Genomic DNA, 12,936 nt, shown 5'->3' on the forward strand with positions numbered 1-12,936 from the left:
CCTAGAGAGGAACCAGGCTCTGAGGGTTGGCCTAAAACACCACAATAGCAAGCAATGCAGATGTAGAAGCTCAATGAACCTCAATAATTCACTATGCATTTGTTAAGCGTCTGGAAAAATCCCCATCCTCACATAAACAGTCCTAGTCCACCAAACAAATCAAATAACCTGGAGACGAGACACCTTAACATGGCCGCTCAAATTAAAAAACTGCTGTAGTCTGTGCAGAGAGTTAAACTATAGACTGTACAGAGAGTTTAACTATAGACTGTACAGAGAGTTAAACTATAGACTGTACAGAGAGTTAAACTATAGACTGACTCTATAGAGAGTTAAACTATAGACTGTACAGAGAGTTAAACTATAGACTGTACAGAGAGTAAAACTATAGACTGTACAGAGAGTTAAACTATAGACTGTACAGAGAGTAAAACTATAGACTGTACAGAGAGTTAAACTATAGACTGTACAGAGTTAAACTATAGACTGTACAGAGAGTTAAACTATAGACTGTACAGAGAATTAAACTATAGACTGTATAGAGAGTTAAACTATAGACTGTACAGAGAGTAAAACTATAGACTGTACAGAGAGTAAAACTATAGACTGTACAGAGAGTTAAACTATAGACTGTACAGAGAGTTAAACTATAGACTGTACAGAGAGTTAAACTATAGACTGTACAGAGAGTTAAACTATAGACTGTACAGAGAGTTAAACTATAGACTGTACAGAGAGTTAAACTATAGACTGTACAGAGAATTAAACTATAGACTGTATAGAGTTAAACTATAGACTGTACAGAGAGTTAAACTATAGACTGTACAGAGAGTTAAACTATAGACTGTACAGAGAGTTAAACTATAGACTGTACAGAGAGTTAAACTATAGACTGTACAGAGAATTAAACTATAGACTGTATAGAGAGTTAAACTATAGACTGTACAGAGAGTAAAACTATAGACTGTACAGAGAGTAAAACTATAGACTGTACAGAGAGTAAAACTATATACTGTACAGAGAGTAAAACTATAGACTGTACAGAAGTTAAACTATAGACTGTACAGAGTAAAACTATAGACTGTACAGAGAGTTAAACTATAGACTGTACAGAGAGTTAAACTATAGACTGTACAGAGAGTTAAACTATAGACTGTACAGAGAATTAAACTATATACTGTATAGAGAGTTAAACTATAGACTGTACAGAGAGTTAAACTATAGACTGTACAGAGAGTTTAACTATAGACTGTACAGAGAGTTAAACTATAGACTGTACAGAGAGTTAAACTATAGACTGACTCTATAGAGAGTTAAACTATAGACTGTACAGAGAGTTAAACTATAGACTGTACAGAGAGTTAAACTATATACTGTACAGAGAGTAAAACTATAGACTGACTCTATAGAGAGTTAAACTATAGACTGTACAGAGAGTTAAACTATAGACTGTACAGAGAGTAAAACTATAGACTGACTCTATAGAGAGTTAAACTATAGACTGTACAGAGAGTTAAACTATAGACTGTACAGAGAATTAAACTATATACTGTACAGAGAGTAAAACTATAGACTGACTCTATAGAGAGTTCAACTATAGACTGTACAGAGAGTTAAACTATATACTGTACAGAGAATTAAACTATATACTGTACAGAGAGTAAAACTATAGACTGTACAGAGAGTTAAACTATAGACTGACTCTATAGAGAGTTAAACTATAGACTGTACAGATAGTTAAACTGCTATAGACTGTATAGAGAGTTAAACTATAGACTGTACAGAGAGTTAAACTAAAGACTGACTCTATAGAGAGTTAAACTATAGACTGCACACAGAGTTAAACTGCTATAGACTGTACAGAGAGTTAAACTATAGACTGTACAGAGAGTTAAACTATAGACTGTACAGAGAGTTAAACTATAGACTGTACAGAGAGTTAAACTATAGACTGTATAGAGAGTTAAACTATAGACTGTATAGAGAGTTAAACTATAGACTGTACAGAGAGTTAAACTATATACTGTATAGAGAGTTAAACTATAGACTGTACAGAGAGTTAAACTATAGACTGTACAGAGAGTTAAACTATAGACTGTACAGAGAGTTAAACTATAGACTGTACAGAGAGTTAAACTATAGACTGTACAGAGAGTTAAACTATAGACTGACTCTATAGAGAGTTAAACTATAGACTGTACACAGAGTTAAACTGCTATAGACTGTACAGAGAGTTTAACTATAGACTGTACAGAGAGTTAAACTATAGACTGTACAGAGAGTTAAACTATAGACTGACTCTATAGAGAGTTAAACTATAGACTGTACAGAGAGTTAAACTATAGACTGTACAGAGAATTAAACTATATACTGTACAGAGAGTAAAACTATAGACTGACTCTATAGAGAGTTAAACTATAGACTGTACAGAGAGTTAAACTATATACTGTACAGAGAGTAAAACTATAGACTGACTCTATAGAGAGTTAAACAATAGACTGTACAGAGAGTTAAACTATAGACTGTACAGAGAATTAAACTATATACTGTACAGAGAGTAAAACTATAGACTGACTCTATAGAGAGTTCAACTATAGACTGTACAGAGAGTTAAACTATATACTGTACAGAGAATTAAACTATATACTGTACAGAGAGTAAAACTATAGACTGTACAGAGAGTTAAACTATAGACTGACTCTATAGAGAGTTAAACTATAGACTGACTCTACAGAGAGTTAAACTGCTATAGACTGTATAGAGAGTTAAACTATAGACTGTACAGAGAGTTAAACTAAAGACTGACTCTATAGAGAGTTAAACTATAGACTGCACACAGAGTTAAACTGCTATAGACTGTACAGAGAGTTAAACTATAGACTGTACAGAGAGTTAAACTATAGACTGTATAGAGAGTTAAACTATATACTGTATAGAGAGTTAAACTATAGACTGTACAGAGAGTTAAACTATAGACTGTACAGAGAGTTAAACTATAGACTGTACAGAGAGTTAAACTATAGAATGCATACCCTCTCTGTGTTGGTGTAACATAATTAGAAATGCATCCCCTGTTTATTGTCAGTTTCTCCTGAATTTATCCCATCCTGAATTTATCCTATCCCGAATTTATCCCATCCTGAATTTATCCCATCCTGAATTTAACCCATCCTGAATTTATCCCATCCTGAATTTATCCCATCCTGAATTTATCCTATCCTGAATTTATCCCATCCTGAATTTAACCCATCCTGAATTTATCCCATCCTGAATTTATCCCATCCTGAATTTAACCCATCCTGAATTTATCCCATCCTGAATTTATCCCATCCTGAATTTATCCCAAACTGAATTTATCCCATCCTGAATTTAACCCATCCTGAATTTATCCCATCCTGAATTTATCCCATCCTGAATTCATCCTATCCTGAATTAATCCCAAACTGAATTTATCCCATCCTGAATTTAACCCATCCTGAATTTATCCCATCCTGAATTTATCCCATCCTGAATTCATCCTATCCTGAATTAATCCCATCCTGAATTCATCCTATCCTGAATTTATCCCATCCTGAATTTATCCCATCCTGAATTCATCCTATCCTGAATTTATCCCATCCTGAATTCATCCTATCCTGAATTTATCCCATCCTGAATTTATCCCATCCTGAATTCATCCTATCCTGAATTTATCCCATCCTGAATTCATCCTATCCTGAATTTATCCCATCCTGAATTCATCCTATCCTGAATTTATCCCATCCTGAATTCATCCTATCCTGAATTTATCCCATCCTGAATTCATCCTATCCTGAATTTATCCTATCCTGAATTCATCCTATCTTGAATTTATCCCATCCTGAATTCATCCTATCCTGAATTTATCCTATCCTGAATTCATCCTATCCTGAATTTATCCCATCCTGAATTCATCCTATCCTGAATTTATCCCATCCTGAATTCATCCCATCGTGAATTTATCCTATCCTGAATTTATCCCATCCTGAATTCATCCTATCCTGAATTTATCCCATCCTGAATTCATCCTATCCTGAATCTATCCCATCCTGAATTTATCCCATCCTGAATTCATCCTATCCTGAATTTATCCCATCCTGAATTAATCCTATCCTGAATTTATCCCATCCTGAATTCATCCTATCCTGAATTTATCCCATCCTGAATTTATCCCATCCTGAATTCATCCTATCCTGAATTTATCCCATAATGAATTCATCCTATCCTGAATTTATCCCATCCTGAATTCATCCTATCCTGAATTTATCCCATCCTGAATTCATCCTATCCTGAATTTATCCCATCCTGAAAACTTTGACCATCTCAAATCAAGTATAACTGATTAATTAAGAAAATGTGATGAGTAAACTATGATTATTGAGTACTGTTCTGTTCTGTTCTGGCTATCCTGATGACATTGACCCCCCCCCCTTCCCCGTAGGGCCCCTCCCCCCTCAGAACCTGTCTTTGGCACATGTGACCTCCAACTCTGCCCTGGTGACGTGGGACCACCATCCCAGGAACCTGCCAGACGGCTTCGTGGTCAATGTGACGCGAGGCCTGAGCACCCGGAGTCGCTTCCTACCCAATGGGAAGTTAGAGACGTATACCCTGAGAGAGCTTTCTCCGGGACAGCACTACCACCTTGCTCTCACGGCTGTTAGGAACACGGGACAGGAACAGATTCACAGCGTACCACAGCACCTGGCCTTCACCACATGTGAGTGTTCTGTTCCCACTATAACATGCCCATTTCTATAGGACTGAGATTTCACATTGTTATAACTCTGGGGGACACACCAGAATGAGACAGGAATCAACTCAAAAACTTTTACGATCTGGGACTGTCTTTTTTGTCTGTTTCAGTCCTCTGGACAGAAAGCCCTCTGAGTCTGGTTCCTCTCTGGGTTTCTTCCGAGGTTCCTGCCTTTCTAGGGAGTTTTTCCTAGCCACCGTGCTTCTGCTTGGTCTTTGTGGTTTTAGGCTGGGTATCTGTGAAGCACTTTGTGGTTTTAGGCTGGGTATCTGTGAAGCTCTTTGTGGTTTTAGGCTGGGTATCTGTGAAGCTCTTTGTGGTTTTAGGCTGGGTATCTGTAAAGCTCTTTGTGGTTTTAGGCTGGGTATCTGTAAAGCTCTTTGTGGTTTTAGGCTGGGTATCTGTAAAGCTCTTTGTGGTTTTAGGCTGGGTATCTGTGAAGCTCTTTGTGGTTTTAGGCTGGGTATCTGTGAAGCTCTTTGTGGTTTTAGGCTGGGTATCTGTGAAGCTCTTTGTGGTTTTAGGCTGGGTATCTGTGAAGCTCTTTGTGGTTTTAGGCTGGGTATCTGTGAAGCTCTTTGTGGTTTTAGGCTGGGTATCTGTGAAGCTCTTTGTGGTTTTAGGCTGGGTATCTGTGAAGCTCTTTGTGGTTTTAGGCTGGGTATCTGCTTGGTCTTTGTGGTTTTAGGCTGGGTATCTGCTTGGTCTTTGTGGTTTTAGGCTGGGTATCTGCTTGGTCTTTGTGGTTTTAGGCTGGGTATCTGTGAAGCTCTTTGTGGTTTTAGGCTGGGTATCTGTGAAGCTCTTTGTGGTTTTAGGCTGGGTATCTGTGAAGCTCTTTGTGGTTTTAGGCTGGGTATCTGTGAAGCTCTTTGTGGTTTTAGGCTGGGTATCTGTGAAGCTCTTTGTGGTTTTAGGCTGGGTATCTGTGAAGCACTTTGTGGTTTTAGGCTGGGTATCTGTGAAGCACTTTGTGGTTTTAGGCTGGGTATCTGCTTGGTCTTTGTGGTTTTAGGCTGGGTATCTGTGAAGCACTTTGTGGTTTTAGGCTGGGTATCTGTGAAGCTCTTTGTGGTTTTAGGCTGGGTATCTGTGAAGCTCTTTGTGGTTTTAGGCTGGGTATCTGTGAAGCTCTTTGTGACAACTGCTGATATTAAAAAAAAGGGCTTTATATAAAAATATATTTGATTTGATTAAATTGATTTCAATTCAATTAAATTCAATTCAATTCAAGGGCTTTATTGGCATGGGAAACATGTGTTAACAATGCCAAAGCAAGTGAGGTAGATAATATATAAAGTGATTTCTCTATCACTACATGATCATGATCAATGAACTTTACCTTGGGCTCTCACAAATAGTGTCTACCCATAGGACTCTACCCACAGGGGAACCTCATAGGACTCTACCCATAATCCATCTCTTTCTCTTTGTGTGTTTCCTCTGAATCACCAGTATCGATGGAGGAACGATGGGGAGGGAGGACGAGGGGGAGACCGTCTGTCGTTGGCCAGGGAACCCCTGTGAGTCATACACTAGCCCCGTCTGAACCTCAGGACCTGGGGGTGGCTGGAGAGAGAGAGCTCTCTGAAGAGATGCCCAGGTAAGAGGAGGGAGGGAGGGGGAGGGAGGGAGGGAGGGAGGGAGGGAGGGAGGGAGGGAGGGAGGGAGGGAGGGAGGAGGGAGGGAGGGAGGGAGGGAGGGAGGGAGGGACTCAGGACCTGGGGGTGGCTGGAGAGAGAGAGCTCTCTGAAGAGATGCCCAGGTAAGAGGGAGGGAGGGAGGGAGGGAGGGAGGGAGGGAGGGAGGGAGGGAGGGAGGGAGGGAGGGGGGGAGGGAGGGAGGGAGGGAGGGAGGGAGGGAGGAGGGACTCACTCAGGACCTGGGGGTGGCTGGAGAGAGAGAGCTCTCTGAAGAGATGCCCAGGTAAGAGGGAGGGAGGGAGGGAGGGAGGGAGGGAGGGAGGGAGGGAGGGAGGGGAGGGAGGGAGGGAGGGAGGGAGGGAGGGAGGGAGGGAGGGAGGGACTCACTCAGGACCTGGGGGTGGCTGGAGAGAGAGAGCTCTCTGAAGAGATGCCCAGGTAAGAGGAGGGAGGGAGGGAGGGAGGGAGGAGGGAGGGAGGGAGGGAGGGAGGGAGGGAGGGAGGGAGGGAGGGAGGGAGGGAGGGAGGGAGGGAGGGAGGGGGAGGGGAGACTCACTCAGGACCTGGGGGTGGCTGGAGAGAGAGAGCTCTCTGAAGAGATGCCCAGGGGAGGGAGGGAGGGAGAGGGAGGGAGGGGGGAGGGAGGGGAGGGAGGGAGGGAGGGAGGGAGGGAGGGAGGGAGGGGGAGGGAGGGAGGGAGGGAGGGAGGGAGGGAGGGAGGGAGGGAGGGACCTGGGGGTGGCTGGAGAGAGAGAGCTCTCTGAAGAGATGCCCAGGTAAGAGGGAGGGAGGGAGGGAGGGAGGGAGGGAGGGAGAGAGGGAGAGAGGGAGAGACTCACTCAGGACCTGGGGGTGACTGGGGAGATAGAGCACTCTGAAGAGATGTCCGGGTATGCCACCAACCAGCATTGGGCTGGTTGTATAGTGGGTTGGGTAAATGTTTTAAAAGCCCTGTACTGCGGTGTTGGGTTTTGTCTCAAACTATCACTAGGAATAAGACACTAGAGTGCAGTGTTTCACACTTATTGCAGAAATATATTGGAATGCTGAGTTGAAACCTACCTATTTAGTGTTAAAAGAGACAATTCAAGGTTAATTATCTCAGGCTCTATTTGTCTGTCTGTCTGTCTGTCTGTCTGTCTGTCTGTCTGTCTGTCTGTCTGTCTGTCTGTCTGTCTGTCTGTCTGCCTGTCTGTCTCTGTCTCTGTCTCTGTCTCTGTAAAAGTGCTGAGCATCATTTTGTTTGTTTTCTTCTAGATACACAGAGCTGATTGATGGTAGAGGGAAGATAACAGCTAAGTTCTCCAAACTGCCCAGAAAGGCCATCAGACACCGCACTAGTAAGTGTTGTTATAACCAGGTATAACCAGGTATAACCAGGTATAACCAGCCAGGTGACACTAGTAAGTGTTGTTATAACCAGGTATAACCAGGTATAACCAGCCAGGTGACACTAGTAAGTGTTGTTATAACCAGGTATAACCAGGTATAACCAGCCAGTTGACACTAGTAAGTGTTGTTATAACCAGGTATAACCAGTTCTAACCAGGTATAACCAGGTATAACCAGGTATAACCAGCCAGGTGACACTAGTAAGTGTTGTTATAACCAGTTATAGCCAGGTATAACCAGTTATAACCAGGTATAACCAGTTATAACCAGGTATAACCAGGTATAACCAGCCAGGTGACACTAGTAAGTGTTGTTATAACCAGGTATAACCAGTTATAACCAGCCAGGTGGCACTAGTAAGTGTTGTTATAACCAGGTATAACCAGGTATAACCAGGTATAACCAGCCAGGTGGCACTAGTAAGTGTTGTTATAACCAGTTATAACCAGGTATAACCAGGTATAACCAGCCAGGTGACACTAGTAAGTGTTGTTATAACCAGGTATAACCAGTTATAACCAGGTATAACCAGGTATAACCAGCCAGGTGGCACTAGTAAGTGTTGTTATAACCAGTTATAACCAGGTATAACCAGCCAGTTACTAGTAAGGTTGTTATAACCAGGTATAACCAGTTATAACCAGGTATAACCAGCCAGGTGACACTAGTAAGTGTTGTTATAACCAGTTATAACCAGGTATAACCAGGTATATAACCAGCCAGGTGACACTAGTAACCCAGGTATAACCAGTTATAACCAGGTATAACCAGTTATAACCAGGTAGAACCAGGTATAACCAGGTATAACCAGGTATAACCAGCCAGGTGACACTAGTAAGTGTTGTTATAACCAGGTAGAACCAGGTAGAACCAGGTATAACCAGGTATAACCAGCCAGGTGACACAAGTAAGTGTTGTTATAACCAGTTATAACCAGTTATAACCAGCCTCTACCAGGTATAACCAGTTATAACCAGGTATAACCAGGTATAACCAGTTATAACCAGGTAGAACCAGGTAGAACCAGGTATAACCAGGTATAACCAGCCAGGTGACACTAGTAAGTGTTGTTATAACCAGTTATAACCAGGTATAACCAGCACATAGCATCTTTAGGTGCTAAGCTTCAGCATGATGTGGTACATTTTAACATTCACGTAGACCAGCAGTACATTTGTACTGAATGGTGGTATGAATCAATACCTCTTTGATTCTGCCTCGCAGAACCCGAGCCCCCCATTCAGCTAGAGAGGATGGAGGAGACAACTAATAAAATCAGCCTTGCACTAGAGATCCAGAGGAAGGAGGAAGAGGAGGAGTCCAAGAGAAAACCTGGTAGGTATTCTGGTGGTCTTGTACTATATATGGTATGTATTCTGGTGGTCCTGTATATGGTAGGTATTCTGGTGGTCTTGTATATGGTAGGTATTCTGGTGGTCTTGTACTATATATGGTAGGTATTCTGGTGGTCCTGTATATGGTAGGTATTCTGGTGGTCTTGTATATGGTAGGTATTCTGGTGGTCTTGTATATGGTAGGTATTCTGGTGGTCTTGTATATGGTAGGTATTCTGGTGGTCTTGTATATGGTAGGTATTCTGGTGGTCTTGTATATGGTAGGTATTCTGGTAGGTCTTGTATATGGTAGGTATTCTGGTAGTCTTGTATATGGTAGGTATTCTGGTAGTCTTGTATATGGTAGGTATTCTGGTGGTCTTGTATATGGTAGGTATTCTGGTCGTCTTGTATATGGTAGGTATTCTGGTGGTCTTGTATATCGTAGTAAATTGCTGTGAATTTAAAAAAAAAACAATTAAATAAATGTTAAAATAGCAGGTCAAAAGTGGATCCAGCGACTGTCAACTCAACACCGTAGCCGCCCAGATGGGAACCTCTTGACGAGGTGGCCTTGGTGTTGGTCGCTACAGTATAATCTGTCATGCAAGGACAGAGTTGTGGTGTAGTTAAGATGCCAGATATGGAACCCTCTCGTCTGTAACTGGGTCCATATGGAAAGTACAGCATTCTTTAAATCTCCCAGCACCAGTCAGTTTTAATGGGAGGTCTGCCACATGGAAGCTATGTTAATATATGTTAATCTATGCTGATCTATGCTAATCTATGCTAATCTTCTCCTATAGGCGCCACTCAATAGAAACAGTATGTTAATTATTACGTCTCCATATATACAGCGATGGATCATTGATCTTCTGGCCACAGGACTGTAGCTGGCAACGAGGAGGATGAAGGGAATGTCAACCAAGCTTTACAATAGCAATGTATTACAGCGAGAATGAGAAACATGAGAGAATGAGAGACATGAGAGACAGCTTTAAAGGGGATTACTTTGACCAGGGCCCACAGGGGAACCTCATAGGACTCTACCCACAGGACTCTACCCACAGGACTACCCATAGGACTCTACCCACAGGACTCTACCCATATTACTCTACCCACAGGACTCTACCCACAGGACTCTACCCACAGGACTACCCACAGGACTACCCACAGGAACCTACCCATAGGACTCTACCCACAGGACTCTAGTACAGGGTTATACCCACAGGACTCTACCCACAGAACTCTACCCATAGGACCTACCCACAGGACTACCCATAGGAACCTACCCATAGGACTCTACCCACATGACTACCCATAGGAACCTACCCATAGGGCTCTACCCAATTGACTCTACCCACAGGACTCTACCCATAGGACTCTACCCATATTACTCTACCCACAGGACTCTACCCACAGGACTCTACCCACAGGACTCTACCCATAGGACTCTACCCATATTACTCTACCCACAGGACTCTACCCACAGGACTCTACCCACAGGACTCTACCCATAGGACTCTACCCATATTACTCTACCCACAAGACTCTACCCACAGGACTCTACCCATGGAACTCTACCCATAGGACTCTACCCACAGGACTCTACCCACAGGGCTATACCCACAGGACTCTACCCACAGGACTCTACCCATAGGACTCTACCCACATGACTCTACCCACAGGGGAACCTCATAGGACTCTACCCACAGGACTCTACCCACAAGGCTATACCCATAGGACTCTACCCACAGGACTCTACCCATAGAACTCTACCCACAGGGGAACCTCATAGGACTCTACCCATAGGACTCTACCCACAGGACTCTACCCATAGGGGAACCTCATTGGACTCTACACACAGGACTCTACCCACAGGGGAACCTCATAGGATTCTACCCACAGGACTCTACCCACAGGACTCTACCCACAGGAGAACCTCATAGGACTCTACCCATATGATTCTACCCACAGGGGAACCTCATAGGACTCTACCCATAGGACTCTACCCACAGGACTCTACCCACAGGGGAACCTCATAGGACTCTACCCATAGGACTCTACCCACAGGACTCTACCCACAGGACTCTACCCATAGGACTCTACCCACACGGGAACCTCATAGGACTCTACCCACAGGGCTCTACCCATAGGACTCTACCCACAGGGGAACCTCATAGGACTCTAACCACAGGACTCTACCCACAGGGATCTACCCACAGGACTCTACCCACAGGGATCTACCCACAGGGGAACCTCATAGGACTCTACAGGGATCTACCCACAGGACTCTACCCACAGGGATCTACCCACAGGGGAAACTCATAGGACTCTATCCATAGGGCTCTACTCAAAGGACTCTACCCATAGGACTCTACCCACAGAGGAACCTCATAGGACTCTACCCACAGGGCTCTACCCATAGGACTCTACCCACAGGGGAACCTCATAGGACTCTACCCACAGGAATCTACCCAAAGGACTCTACCCACAGGACTCTACCCACAGGACTCTAACCATAGGACTCTACCCATAGGACTCTACCCATAGGACTCGACCCACAGGACTCTACACATAGGGCTCTACCCATAGGACTCTACCCACAGGACTCTACCCATAGGGCTCTACCCACAGGGCTCTACTCATAGGACTACCCATAGGACTCTTGGACTCTACCCACAGGACTACCCATAGGACTACCCATAGGACTCTACTCATAGGACTCTACCCATAGGACTACCCATAGGACTACCCATAGGACTACCCATAGGACTCTACCCATAGGACTACCCATAGGACTACCCATAGGACTACCCATAGGACTACCCATAGGACTACCCATAGGACTCTACCCATAGGACTACCTATAGGACTACCCATAGGACTACCCATAGGACTACCCACAGGACTACCCATAGGACTCTACCCATAGGACTACCCATAGGACTACCCATAGGACTACCCATAGGACTACCCACAGGACTACCCATAGGACTCTACCCATAGGACTACCTATAGGACTACCCATAGGACTACCCATAGGACTACCCACAGGACTACCCATAGGACTCTACCCATAGGACTACCCATAGGACTACCCATAGGACTACCCATAGGACTCTACCCATAGGACTACCCATAGGACTACCCATAGGACTCTACCCATAGGACTCTACCCATAGGACTACCCATAGGACTACCCATAGGGCTATCCATAGGACTCTACCCATAGGGCTCTACCCATAGGACTACCCATAGGACTCTTAGGACTACCCATAGGACTCTACCCATAGGACTACCCATAGGACTACCCATAGGACTACCCATAGGACTCTACCCATAGGACTACCCATAGGACTCTACCCATAGGACTCTACCCATAGGACTACCCATAGGACTCTACCCATAGGACTACCCATAGGACTACCCATAGGACTCTACCCATAGGACTCTACTCATAGGACTCTACTCATAGGACTCTACCCATAGGACTACCCATAGGACTACCCACAGGACTACCCATAGGACTCTACCCATAGGACTACCTATAGGACTACCCATAGGACTACCCATAGGACTCTACCCATAGGACTACCCACAGGACTCTACCCATAGGACTACCCATAGGACTACCCATAGGGCTATCCATAGGACTCTACCCATAGGGCTCTACCCATAGGGCTACCCATAGGACTCTACCCATAGGACTCTACCCATAGGGCTCTACCCATAGGGCTCTACCCATAGGACTACCCATAGGACTACCCATAGGACTACCCATAGGGCTCTA

At 44.0% G+C, this 12,936-nt stretch overlaps 1 protein-coding gene across 6 annotated transcripts in view; it reads left to right on the forward strand.

Annotated features, from left to right (window-relative positions):
• Nucleotides 1-12,936, forward strand: part of sned1 (sushi, nidogen and EGF-like domains 1) — a 221,787-nt gene that overhangs the window by 194,357 nt on the left and 14,494 nt on the right. For all 6 annotated transcript variants that reach the window (XM_052475605.1, XM_052475606.1, XM_052475607.1 and 3 more), the window contains 4 exons: nucleotides 4,460-4,738; nucleotides 6,230-6,377; nucleotides 7,675-7,757; nucleotides 9,034-9,144. In XM_052475605.1, the coding sequence (XP_052331565.1) occupies nucleotides 4,460-4,738; nucleotides 6,230-6,377; nucleotides 7,675-7,757; nucleotides 9,034-9,144 (621 nt within the window). The remainder of the gene's footprint in view (nucleotides 1-4,459; nucleotides 4,739-6,229; nucleotides 6,378-7,674; nucleotides 7,758-9,033; nucleotides 9,145-12,936) is intronic.

Source organism: Oncorhynchus keta, chromosome 22, assembly GCF_023373465.1.
Source record: "Oncorhynchus keta strain PuntledgeMale-10-30-2019 chromosome 22, Oket_V2, whole genome shotgun sequence".
Classification (NCBI taxonomy): Eukaryota; Metazoa; Chordata; class Actinopteri; order Salmoniformes; family Salmonidae; genus Oncorhynchus; species Oncorhynchus keta.